The following is a 14005-nucleotide window of genomic DNA, read 5'->3' as shown; positions in this document are numbered from 1 at the left end:
CAAGGGTTTCCTTTTCTCCACATCCTCACTAACATTTATTTGTTGTCTTTTTGATGATGGCCATTCTAATAGGTGTGAGGTGATGTCGTTATGGTTTTGATTTGCATTTCCTTGATGATTAGCAATGTCAAGCATCTTTTCATGTGCCTGTTGGCCATCTGCATTTCCTCTTTGGGAAAATGTCTATTCAGTTCTTCTCATTTTTAAAATTGGGTTGTTTGCTTTTTTTGATGTTGAGTTGTATGAGCTGTTTATATTGAGTTGTATGAGCTATTTATATATGTTGGATATTAATCCCTTATCGGTCATATCGTTTGCAAATATTTTCTCCTATTCAGTAGGTTGTCTTTTCATTTTGTCAGTGGTTTCCTTTGCTGTGCAAAAAAGCTGAGGCTAATTTTAATTAGATCTCTTTAATAGAGATTTTCATAGTTTCTAAATCTGAAATATTTTGGCATTCCAAATCAAGTCAGCTCTGGATTTTAACTCATCTACAGGGAAAGCCAATAGACTAAATTAACGTGTCCTACTCCTCTGTAGCCCCGACTCCCTGTGAAATGACAGAGAGGAAAAAAATGTAGAGGCGGAAATTTGTAAATCCATAACTGAGAATGGGAACAGATGGAGTGACCATCAGCAAAGCAGACACTTCCAGGTTCCAGAAGACAGAAAACAGATGGCGTTGATGGCTGAACCAGGGTGGAGGAAGCCCCAGCCCAGCATACCCATGAGGGAAACTGCACGTGGAACCTATTTTTCCCCTTAGAGTCCTGAAGAGACTCTAAGCTTGAGTCAGTAGCAACAGAGAGCAGAAGAGATGATAGGACATGGTAGTAATTAAAGGAGGATATATCAAGAGCTAATTGGATATGCTACCCACTCACTCAGCCCATACAAAGATTACACAACATTGGTTACCATGCTAATTTTGGAAATCTACTTTCAAACAAACCTTGTTTTTAAACTCTCAGCCTGAGGAGGACTAGGCGTTCTAATGCAAGAGTGAGTGTTCCAGGGGATACTCTCCTTATTTTGATGTTTGGAGAAAGATCCTACCTTGTCAACCTGTTCCTTGCCCATGAACCCTGAAGTAAAGCCCGTCCACTAAAATGCCAGTGAACATAGTCTGTTACCTCTCCTGATCTGTCATGGGAAGTAGATCTACCCAGCAACAGAAGAAACCTGCTACAGTGGACTGGGAAAGCAAGAGGAAAGAGAGCCTAGCCAATGGTGACATGAAAGTATAAAAAGTATAATAGGAGATACTATTGCCAGATTAGTAAAGGATGTGAATTAACAATTCACAAAATAAATAAATACATGGAAAAAATGGTCACCCTCATCATGTAATCAAAGACGTAATTAGAAAAAATGAGATCTTTTTCCCAATATATAATTAGCAGATTTTTTAAAAGAATGCCCATTGCTAATAGGAATGTCGTGAACAGTTGTGTAGCAGTTTTGAAAAGCATTGGACAGTGTGTCTAATAAACCTTAAACAGTCCGTTCATTCATTACAATTCCTTAAAATCTACCTCATGAAAAGCATTTTAAATATAGAAATAGATGGTTATCCATTTAGAATTTAGAAGAACTCCAAACAGCTATGATGTCTTCTATTACAAGAGTTGGTAAATAGACTGCTCTACATCTACAGGATGATTAAATTAAAATTAAATTAAAAAATAAAAATTGAAGCTATGAAGTCAACAAAACAACATAGAAAAAGCAAGTGTGACTTAAGTGGAAAGGGATGGGGGAGGCAGACTGGTGTGTTACAACTTAATACCGTCCTCCCCCACATCTCTGTTGCTTTGTTGTAAGATCTCAAAGCCAGGGATTCTGACTTGCTCATCTGTGTACCCACCCTCCCCCTTCCCCCCTTCCCCTTCCCCTCCCCCCTCCCAGTGCCTAGCACAGTATCTGACTCTTAATAAATATATGTTGACTCAGAATATGGGCGTAAGAAACAGAAAAGAAATCCAAAAGCAAACCAAAAGATCAGGGAAGCCACTACACAAAGAGAGAGCTAACTTAAATGAAACGTGCATCCCAAAGTGGGATTTAACAGATGTCTTCATGTAAACCAGAGGCCATACTTAGATTCTTTTAAAATATTTCATTTGCTAATGACTGTTTACTGTTAAACTTTTTGTCAGTATTTCTTGTAATATGTAGTTTGATATGTCTTATTCAGTTAATCAAATGCCCTGTTCATTTTTAAGTTGGATCATTCAGGCATGTTTTTTTTTTTCATTTTTATTTATTTTATTTATTTATTTTTGGCTGTGTTGGGTCTTCATTGCGGTGCGCGAGCTTTTCGTTGCAGTGGCTTCTCTTGTTGCAGAGCACGGGCTCTAGGCACGTGGGCTCAGTAGTTGTGGCTCGTGGGCTCTAGAGCGCAGGCTCAGTAGTTGTGGCTCGTGGGCTCTAGAGCGCAGGCTCAGTAGTTGTGGCTCGTGGGCTCTAGAGCGCAGGCTCAGTAGTTGTGGTGCACAGGCTTAGTTGCTCTGTGGCATGTGGGATCTTCCCGGACCAGGGCTCGAACCCGTGTCCCCTGCATTAGCAGGCGGATTCTTAATCACTGCACCACCAGGGAAGCCCCAGGCATGGTTAATTCAATTATTTTTTTCTGGTTCCGCTTCTTAAATCAGCAGAGTTTTCACAGGCAATATCAGATTTATAAATATATCAATAAGAGAAACTCAACAGTATTTATACACCTAATTTATAGCTTGGATGCAGTAGACTCTAAAGCAGGTATAAATTACATAAATCATACTTTTTTAGTAGTTCTGTTAAATTCACGCTTGAATATTACTTCTTCATCCAATTTTGTAGCTGGTATGTTCAGTAAATAACACGTATTGAATTTTCAAATAGGTAAAAGACTCACACGGTTCAAAATTCAAAATATTCTTGTTATGTGTCATGCCATAGTTAGCATAGGAATACAGAAGCAAAATGTATATTCTTTATAATTAATAATTATTAATATTTTTCTACATAATCTTATTTTAAAAGCACATTTAGGGGTTCAAAGAAAAATGTTAAAATAGCTATAAATAGTAGTTTATCGGTCTTTTTATCTTCTACCTTTCAGGTTCTGCCCTGTTGCTTATTTCTCAACATTGCTGAAATCAAGTCGTAGTGTGGTAGCAGAACCTCTGTGACTGGGGTAAGAAAACTGCTTATACTTAGGCTATACTTAGATTCTTCTTTTAAAATATTTTGATCCATTAAAAAATCGGTGTAGATTTCCATCATTTCCTTGCACCAACTCTTTTCACCACCACCCCTCCTAAAAAGGCTGCTTGTTCCTCTTCCTTTACTTACCCATATCCACTCAAGCCAGGAAGTTGGGTACTTTGGCTTGAATTGTCCCTTCACCCCTCATATCTAATCTGTCCCCAGATTTGGCTGATGCTTTTTTCTTAATGTCTCAAATCCATCCCCATCTTCTCCCTAGTCACCATTGCCCTGTAGCCTGCGGCTGCTCTTCCTGCCTTCTGAGTCATAATCTCTCACTTAAAAACTCCTGGTAATTCTCTTTGCTCTAAGGATAAAAAAAATCTCAATTGCTGGCATGTAAACGTCTGTCTCTGGCCCTTTTTACTTCTTACAGCTTCATCTCTCACCAACACCCCCAGGTTCACCTGGTCTGCTAAAATGCTTTGTCTTACAAGTCTCAGCTTAGTCATGACTTCCTCCTGAGTTCTAGAAATATTTTGTTAGTTTTAACCGTGGTGAGGGCTTTACTTTTGTGCTGCTGGTAATATCAATAATTTTGCACTGACTGGGGACTGAATATACGCTGCATATAAAGGTAGGGTCTTCTAAAAAGATGCCTGAATGTTTACATTACCCGTACTTACTATGTGTATTTAGACATCTTCCATATGCTAAATTATTCATCTTAACCTTAGTTTTACAAACAAGCCGAGACCCAAAGAGGTAAAGTAATTTGAGCGTTCCCATGATTTTAAAAGTCTGTGCTTTGATGTCTGACAACATGTCTGGCAAGTCATATAAATAAATTTTATTATGCAGACCAGGCAAATTGTTAAGCCATCTTTAATCAGCTTTCAACTATTGTACCCTTAAAACAGAACATTATTTTCTTTAGCTCAGTCTTTGTTATAATTTTGTGTTGTCCTTATTCAGTGAAGTCTGGGTAATTGGAAAATATTAGGTTATTACATTTTAGAAGTAAAACATTGCCTCAGGGACTTTCTGACTTTGACTGTTGCTCCTTTTGAGCTGATTGCATATCTTGAAATAAAGGAGGACCTTCTAAGAGTTCAGGGTGTCAGTTACAAGTTATGTTTCACATGGACTTCCTTCCATTTTCTATTTTTAATAATAACTAAATAGTAAGGTTTTGTTTATAAATATTCAAATTACAGTAGCTTCTTCATCATTTAAAATTTGTCAAAGATCAGGACCCCAAAAGCATTGAAACATAAAGAAAAAATTGATAAATTGCACTTCATCAAAATCAAAAGCTTCTACTCTTCAAAAAACTTGTTAAGAAAATGGACAGATAAGCCACAGACTGAGGGAAAATATTTTCAAGGTATGTCTTTGATAAAGGATTTGATTCCAGAATACCTAAAGAACTCTTAAAACTCACTTTTAAAAACCCAGTTTTTAAAAATGGGTAAAAGATTTGAACTCCAAGACACATAGATGGTAAATAACCACACTAAAAGATGCCCAACATGATTAGTCATTAGGAAAATGCAAATTAAAACCACAGTGTAATACCACTACACATCCAATAGACCGCTTAGCATGAAAAGACTGTGGCTGTGACTGTACCAGGATGTGGAGCAACTGGTACTCTCATACATCGTGGAAATACAGAAAGGTATAGCCACTTCAAAAAACATTTCAACACATACTTATCATACAATTTAGCAGTCTCACCCCTAGGTATTTATCCAAGAGAAATGAAAACATATATATATATATATACACACACACACAAAGACCTGTACACGACTCTTTATAGCTTCTTTATTTATAAAATTGTAAAAATGGAAACACCCCAAATAAATGTGAATGGATAAACATATTATGCTACTTCCAGACAACGGAATACTATCAAACAGTAAAAAAAAAAAAAAAAGCACGTGCCACTGATACATGTAACTATATGAATATATCTCAAAAGTCTTAGCTAGGTGAAAAGAAACAGGCACAAAAGGCTATGTACAATATGATCCATTTATATAACATTCTAGAAAAGGCAAAACAATAGGAACTGAAATCAGATCAGTGGCTGTCATGGGATGGGGTGATGGGAGGAGATTGACTGCAAAGAGGTAAGAGGAAACCTTTGGAGGTGATGGAACTATTCTGTGTCTTGATTGTGGTGGTGTTATATGACTGTATACATTTATCAAAACTCATTAAAAGGGTGATTTTATTGTATATAAATCAACCTGCCTTTAAAGAAAAAGTTAAAGCCAGTTATCAACATCAGAAATTATCTTCACAAATTTAAGGGTAAAGAAAACTAGGCGATAGATCAGATGACTCCAAAGTCAAGTCCTTTGTCTTTTGACTCAGTGGTCAAAAATTTTTTTTATTGTGAAGAGATTTTTATATATTAGAAATTAATAGTCTTTCTTATTATCAGAGTTTTATGCCTTTACCAGTATACAATCTTCTTGTCCCAAGAACAGGATCTGCCTTCATTTATGTTCATAAAGTCACCCTTTCTGTTACCTAAATATCCTTATTGAATTGTCTTCATGAATATCTTACAGTTTGTGTTAATTTTATTCTTAATTATGTATTCTTCGTGAGTCTTGTTGTAAATTGAGTCTTTCCTTCCATTATATATTCTAACTGGTTATTTGAAAAGAAATTTATTTTTTATACAATATATTGATTATAAAACCATTATATATTCTAACTGGTTATTTGAAAAGAAATTTATTTTTTATACAATATATTGATTATATAACCATTATCTTTGAAATCTCTTGTTTATAGTAATTTTTCAGTTGATTCCTTTGGCCTAAGTATGAAATCATTATTGGTATAAGCAGTGGACTTTGAATTTTATCAAATATCATTCCAGATCATGTAGAGATAATCTATGACTTTTATATTAATATGAAGAATTACATTGACTTCCTAAAATATAAAGACATTCTTGCATATCTGGTTGAATCCCACCTGGTCACTTTGGTTTATTCTTTTAATGTGCTGGATTCTAACATTTTTTATTTAGAATTTTTGCACCATATTTACATGATAGGTCAGTCAGTCTGTTTTTCCTTTAGTCTCTCTTTGTTAGGAACTTTGCATCAATGTTAAGCTAGCTCTCAAAAAAGAATTTGGAGGCTTTCTCTATGTTGCAAAACATTAAATAGTACTAATAATACCTGTTCTTTAAATGGTTGGAAAAATACGCCAGTGATATTATCTGTATCTGTGCCTAGTAATAACCTGAAATAGTCTCAAATCCCTTTCAAATAGAATTGTGTATCTTGCTTTCTTGGTCAGGTATATTCTAACTCTTCTAAAATTGTTCACTTTATACTAAATTCCTTTATTGAGCAGGTATTCTTAATGCAGATAGGGAGTGTCATTTGTGAGTTATCCATATGAACTATTTTTCATTTTGAAGGTCGAGTCACTACTGTGGCCTCTATCTGCTTGTGCTTAGTAATGGTTTATAATGATTTGATAGGAACTGAACTTTAGTGATCATAGCCTTTAATGCGCTGTTCAAATTGGAGGGGAGAGGCGTGCTCCATTTAATCTCTTTATTAACAAGGAATCTCTCAGTAAGAACTTCTGCCAGCTAATAGTTTTATTAAACTAAAGCCTAATAGTAAGTGTCTTTATTATGAAAGTCTAAAAAAGGTAATAATGAACTCTGGAAATATAAAGATCGTTGGGTTTATTGTTTTTAGTGGACAGGGAGTGTTTGAGATCTTACTTGGTAGAGTATTCCTTATTACGTATTGGAGAACTAGATTGATCACGTCTTAGAAATTTTCATAAAGTGTAAAATAGAGAGCCTAGAGTTTGGGTTGGAGATCTGTGGTCTGAAGCGCCTTGACCCACTTCCTCCCATGTGTGGTAGGCTGATTAATGACCCAACGACAAGATATCCAAGTCCTCATCCCCATAATCTTTGAATGTTACTTCCTGTGGCCAAAGGGACTTTGCAGGTGTGATTAAGTTAAGGATTGGGGGATGATTTTCTGGATTATCCTTGTGGGCCTTACATGTAATCACAGGTCTCCTCATAAGAGGGAGGCAGAGAGAGGTTTGACTACGGAAGCAGAGATGGTAGTGATGCAGCCAGGGGCCAAGGAAAGCCAGTCTCTAGAAGTGGGAGAAGTAGGGAACAGATTCTCCTCTGGAGTGTCCAGAAGGAACCCACCCTGCTGACACCTTGATTTTAGCCTCTTAAGATTCATTTTGGACTTCTGACAACAGGATGATAAATTTTGTGTTGTTTTAAGCCCCTATAAATTTATAGTGTTTGTTATAGTGGCAACAGGAAACAATACAGTATGGGTACCTGTTAACTAAACATATGAGGGCAGGGACCTAGGCCTATGGAATTCAACTCCATATCCCCAGTGCCTAGAACTGTGCCTTACATAATAAGGCACAGTATATTTGTTAATGGAGGATGGGAGGGAGAGAGGAAGGAAAAATCAGGTAATTCATAACTTAAATCAACATGGTGAGCATGGTGTAGGTGTCTAGCTTCTGGGTGAAGCAGAGAAAAACAGTAAGGTTGAAAACTTGAAGCCCACCCATAACCAAATAGATTCTATAGTATTGTTCTAGGACATCGCTTTTTAAAAATAGAACCTACCATATGATCCACACTAACACAAAAAGATATATGTACCCCCATGTCATTGCAGCATTATTTATAGTGGCCAAGACATGGAGACAACCTAAGTGTCCATCAGCATGTTAATGGTTGAAGAAAATGTGGCATATATGTACAATGGAGTATTATTCAGCCATTAAAAAAATGAAATCTTGCCCTTTGTGACATGGATGGACCTTGAGGGCATTATCCTAAGAGAAATAAGTCAGACAGAGAAAGATAAATACCATATGATTTCACTTATATGTGGAATCTAAAAAAAAAAAAAGGAAAGAAAACCAAGCTTATAGATACAGAGAACAGACTGGTGGTTGCCAGGATGGGGGTGAGGCAGCAAAATGGGTGAAGGGGGTCAAAAGGTGCACACACACTTCCAGCTATAAAATAAGTAAGTCACAGGGATGTAATGTTACCCAAAAGGTGGGGGGAGGGGGGAGGAGGCCATTGTGTAATTAAAAAATATTTGTTTGAACAGCAAAAGATAGAAAATAATTGAGGAACCCTACAAACCAAACAATTTGAAGTTCAAGGATCCCTATCTCGTTACTTGAAGGAGGAAAACACAAATGCATACACATACATGGAGAAGTATTTCAATTAAAATTCAGGTTCAGTCCTCCAATTCCTAGTTTGTATAAGGTGCCAGGAAAGTAGTTAATTGTATTTTTACCAAGCGAGTGCAGGAAATAAACAGGGTAATGTTATTTATTTTATGACTAATTTTAATTTTAAAAACAAGTTATATGTTCACATTATACAAAAATGAAACTGGTAGTTAGCAAAAAGCCATTATCCCGCTTCTGTCCACCAGTGACTTAGTTTCCATCCTCACAGGCAACCCTGTGTTACCATTTTTTATATCGTTTCCGGTATATAAACAAATAAACCTCTAAATCCCTTTTTTCTCATCTTTTTATGCAGTTCATAGCATACAAGTTATATTGGTTTATATCTTACTTTTTTCACTTTAACAATATGTGGTGGCGCAGTGGTTAGGAATCCGTCTGCCAATGCAGGGGACACGGGTTCGAGCCCTGGTCTGGGAAGATCCCACATGCCGCGGAGCAACTAAGCCCGTGCGCCACAACTACTGAGCCTGCGCTCTACAGCCCGTGAGCCACAACTACTGAGTCCGCACGCCTAGAGCCCGTGCTCCGCAGCAAGAGAAGCCACTGCCATGAGAGGCTGTTGCATCTCAACGAAGAGTAGCCCCCGCTCACCACAGGTAGAGAAAGCCCACACGCAGCAACGAAGACCCAACGCAGCCAATTAATTAATTAATTAATTAGTTTAAAAAAACAATATGTTTTAACTCCCTCCATATCAATGGGTAAAGAGCATCTGTTTTTTTATGGTTGCTAATTAGTCCATGTTTCCAGTTTACGCTTCCACTGCAGTGAAGGAATGTGCCTGTTTGTCTACCAGGGAGGGACAAGCTTTTTCTGTAGAGGGTGGAAAGAAAACATTATTTAGACTTGTGGGCCACATACGTTCTCTGTTGCATATTTTTCTTGGTTTTATTTTGTTTTGTTTTGTTTACAACCCTTCAAAAACACAAAACCGTTCTTAGCCACAGGCCATACAAAAAGCAGGCCAAGGGGGCTATAGTTTGCTGGTCCTTACAAACATACTGATACCAATCTGATGGGTAAAACAATTGAGATCCAGTCTAATCTTATTTGTATTTCTCTTATCAGCAAGGTTGAGCATATTAGAGCCCTTTGTATTTCCTTTCCTATGACTATTTGTATTTTTTGCCCATTTTCTTAAGAGTTGTTGGTTTTATTTATAGTAACTTTTTATATAGGGAAATTACCTCTTCTCTTTGAAATGAATCACAAATATTTTCCTCAGTTTATCTTTATCTTTTTATTTTGCTTATAGAAGATTTTGCCATGTAGAAATTGTTTTGAGTAGTAAAATTTATCAAAGTTATTTTATGACTTGAGTTTTAGATAGTACTTTATGCCTTTCCCATTCTAAGATTATAAAACAAAAATTTTGTGGGTTTTTTTTTTCTGGTGCTTTTGTGATTTCATTTTATTTAAATCTTTGATCCACTTTCAAAGATTTATATAAATTTATTTTATAAATTTACAATTTATATTGGTGTGAGGAGAATGGGTCCAACTTAATTTTTTCCCAGATAGCTCACCAGTTGTCCCAGTACCATTTACTGAATTATCCTCTATGCTTCCCTCCCCGACCCTCCATTTGAAATGCCACGTTTATTACACACTAAACTATAGTATGTATTTGGATCTATTTCTGTATATCCTGTTCCACTGATCTATCTAGACAGGCGTGCTTTTGAATTCCAACTCCTCACTAAACTGCTGTGTGAATCATATTTCATGGAGGAAATAATAGATGCAGTTAAATAAAGAAAGAGCCAGATCTGTCTGCAGCCTGCACCTGTACCTTGTTCTTTGCTTTACCTCACCTCCCATTACAAAGAAAGAGCTGTCCCTGCTCCTGTGTGCCCTGGGTCTCTACTCCCCTGGTCTACTCCTAGAGGCACCTTCTCTTCTTCATTAATTTCTGCCTCTTTTAGATGATTATCATATAAACATCCCTTAAGAATAATTAAAAAGCGACCAAAGCAAAAAAACCGTGTCCATCTATGGCCCCATTTCTCCATTCATCTTCAGAGTCAAGTCCATTTCTACACCTTCTGTTTTCTCCTCAACCCACCCCATTCAGGCTATGGTTCCTACCTCATTGGTGAGGTGACTCTTCCCAAGGTCATTGGCAGCTTGCATCTGCCAAACCTAGTCATGGACTATGGGATGGACTCCTTTGCTTTCAGCTCTTGCACCTCTACCATTCATTCTGCACACACTGGCCACGGTAATCTTTTTAAAAACATAAATTATGTCACAGTCCTGCTTACACACTCTCCAGAGGCTTCCCATTACAATGATAATAAAACTCAAACACCTTTCCATGGCCTTCAAGGCTTTTTATGATTTGGCCTCTCCTGCTTCTCAGTCTCACCTCCTGTTAATTCTCCCTGATACTCGTAGGCTCCATCCACTCTGGCCTTCCTCTGGCCCCTAGAACGTGGCAAACCCTCTCCCATCTTAGGCCTCTGCACTTGCTCTTCCCTGTGTCTAGAACACTCTTCCCTCAGAGCTGGCTGGTTCCTTTATAAAATTCAGGTCTCAGCTCAAATGCTGCCTCTTCAAAGGAGTCGCCCTTGACCATCTGGTTGAAGTAGCCCCTCCCCCCCCCCTTATCCCGGTGCCCCTTAGTTTCTTCATTGCGCTTAGCACTAATGGAATTTTCTTATTTACATGTATGTTGTCTTAAGTTCCAACATCTAGACTAGGAATTGGGACCTAAGTTATGGAAAGCCAAGTTTTTGCAGTGGGGCAGAGGAGTGTCTCCTTGGCGGGGGCTTCTTTTCCTGGATAGCTTTCCTTGAAAGTATGGGATGTGCAGCTAATGGTTATTAAAGAAAGTCTGCACTTGGGAAAAATGTCTTTGGGAATCTCTGCCTTTTCTAAGTCACAGACTATACTGTAAATTGTTCTGGAAGGGAAAGTGTTTTAACCCAGTTGGTGTAACTGCTAAATGTTTTGCTTTAAAAACGCACACACTGAACTCTTAGAGTATTAATTGATATGTTCACACCCTGAGCTCCTGTGGTATTAACTGTTTTAAAAATATAACAGTAGTTGCGTAGCCGTGATGTGATTACAGCTGCCAGTAGTAAGGGTCATAATGGTGAGAAAGAAGTCATTTCCTGCCTTACTTAGGGACGCCAGCAACAGCTGCTCCATAAACGCTTAGACGAGGTATCTTTTGGACTTCTGGTTACTTATCTGAAGTACACTATTACTTTTCACTGTTTCTCAGCAGTGGTAATCATCAGAATCCAATGATCATCTCCTTGGTATCCAGGAAAAAGAGGGTCTCAGTCCTTGTTTATTGAATTAAATTGAACATCTAGCCTCCAAATGTGGATTCTTTCCCATATGCTGCACAGTTTAAGCTGCCTCTACTAAAATGTTAGACATAATGTAAGAATAACAGGATCAAAAGCCACATATACGGTGTGATCTCAGTTACGCTCCGTGCAGACTGAAGCTGTCTCAAACACAGTGTAATGTATTCGTGTTGTTAAGTGGAGAGCAAGGTTATGGGATTTTTTGTTTTTCCTTACGACTTTTCTGTATTGGGCAAATAGGCTTATGGGCTTGACTTCTGGGGCGGCCTGAGCAGTGCCCAGCCCTTGGGTGCCCTGTGTAGCCAGTGTGTGGCGCACAAGCCCACGGCAGACTGTCCTTGCCTAACAAGCTTGTGATGGAACCTCTAGTAGCAATAGCTGCTTTATACCAGTACAGTCTAAAGCACTCCCCAAGGTTAAGTCAGACTCGAACATTTATTTGTTCATTCCGCACACACGTACTGAATGGCTGATTTTGCCAAGGCATATTAGTTACATTAAGCATGAAGTAAACCAACAGACATGGCGCCTGTACTCAAGTTGCTTCTGGTATATTAGGAAGAAGAGCCGTATTAAACAGCTAACACACTCAGGCAATTCCGACTTGTGATAATGGTTATGAAAGAAAAGTGTCACGTACTATGTGAGCACAGGGCAGGGGAGAGCCTAATTTAGGTTGAGTGTTTCAGGTAAGGCTGAAACCCCGACACTGAGAGGAGTTAGCCAAATTAAGAGTATGCCAGATGGAGGAAACTGCATGGTAAAGGCCAAGAGGCAGAGAAGAGCGTATGAAAAATCAAAGGAGACCAGTGTGGGCTGATGCGGCCAGGCTGGGAGAGATGGCCTGAGATACAGAAGTAGGCAGGGCGGGGGTGTTCTGTAAGTTGCAGCTTGAGAAAGGTGTGCTGTGACTGAGACAGGTCAGAGGTGCTGAGAAGGAAGGTGCAGAACAAGTCTCCTCTCATGGGCCTCCACACAGACGCAGTGTTTGCTGTGACCTCGCCGCCTCTCTTTCTAAGGCCTGGTACCATGGCCAAAGGTAACGGGCTGCCATTAGTGTGCGTCACCACTACGACCTCTGGGGAACCTGGTCTTTCCACGCTGAGCCCATGAATGTAGTGAACAAAAGTGAGGGCACACTAGATTCAGGTGTTTACGTTAAATTAGCCATCCATCCCAAAATATACAGGTGTTCCAGTACTATAATACTTGGGAGTTGGGGTATACGGTATTCGGTTCTATTTATATTTCTACCAGCAAGTAGTTGGGATGGGTTTTTCCTTCCTTCCTTCCGTCCTTCCTTCCTTTCTTTCTTTCCTTCCTTTTCTTCTTCCCTCCCTCCTCTTCTCTTTTCTCTTCCTTCCTTCCTTCCTCTCTCCCCGCCCCTTTCTTTCTTTCTTTCCTTCATCAGTTGTTTCTTACTGAAATTAGAAGAAACATCTCTTTAATTATTGCCAATAGAGGATAATATGAAAACAAAGTGATCGTTCAGCCTGCTTTGTAATCTGTGTGACCATATTCTAATACAACTAAATACTCCATTATTGTCAGCATATGGTTGCACTGGGAAATTTTCACTTTCGGTCAGCAAGCTCATTACTGAAAACTGCTGTAAGAGAAATGCCCTTGAGTCATATACTTGTCTTATTGCCATGGTGTTCTCTGATAAGTGGTTCTTCCCCCAAATAAGCATACTTCACTTGCCATCTGTTTAAAATCACTGCAGAATGAAAACTAATACCTTGACGCCTAAGGACATCATATCTCTTTCCTACACTGGAATTCTGAAGAAGAATGTATTGAGCATTACTTGTCCTTTCATTCTTTTCAGATTCTTCTTAATCCTTTGGTGAAAACTCTGTGACACAAGATGGCTGCAAATAAGCCGAAGGGTCAGAATTCTTTGGCCTTACACAAAGTCATCATGGTAGGCAGTGGTGGTGTGGGCAAGTCTGCTCTGACTCTGCAGTTCATGTATGATGAGGTAAGTGCTGATTTTACCATGGATATCAAAGTTTGGGCTTTCAGAGAATATTTCTCTAGCTTAGTTTTGGTGCTGTTTTGGATGGATTCCTTGAATTCTTGAAAGCTACTGATCATTTTTCTTCTGTTCAGAGTCAACATTTGTATACAACTTGATTTAACAAGTCAAGAACTCAAGGTCCTTAAAATCCTTATGC

The 14005-nt window shown here is 38.5% G+C and overlaps 1 protein-coding gene and 1 long non-coding RNA gene across 6 annotated transcripts in view; one reads left to right on the top strand and one right to left on the bottom strand.

Moving 5' to 3' along the window:
- Positions 1-14005, bottom strand: part of LOC309632393 — a 158524-nt gene that overhangs the window by 5803 nt on the left and 138716 nt on the right. The window lies entirely within an intron of this gene.
- RALA (RAS like proto-oncogene A) overlaps positions 1-14005 on the top strand; it is a 70340-nt gene that overhangs the window by 37282 nt on the left and 19053 nt on the right. For 3 of the 5 annotated variants that reach the window (XM_082399921.1, XM_082399922.1, XM_082399923.1), the window contains 2 exons: positions 3104-3178; positions 13657-13809. In XM_082399921.1, coding sequence (XP_082256047.1) covers positions 13696-13809 — 114 coding nt within the window. In that variant the 5' untranslated portion in view covers positions 3104-3178; positions 13657-13695. The remainder of the gene's footprint in view (positions 1-3103; positions 3179-13656; positions 13810-14005) is intronic. The other 2 variants (XM_082399924.1, XM_082399925.1) reach the window with 1 other exon arrangement.

This window comes from Balaenoptera borealis, assembly GCF_965194805.1.
Source record: "Balaenoptera borealis genome assembly, chromosome: 7".
NCBI classification, from domain to species: Eukaryota; Metazoa; Chordata; class Mammalia; order Artiodactyla; family Balaenopteridae; genus Balaenoptera; species Balaenoptera borealis.
Note: the sequence above shows the minus strand (reverse complement) of the source record. Positions and strands in the feature narration are given on the sequence as shown.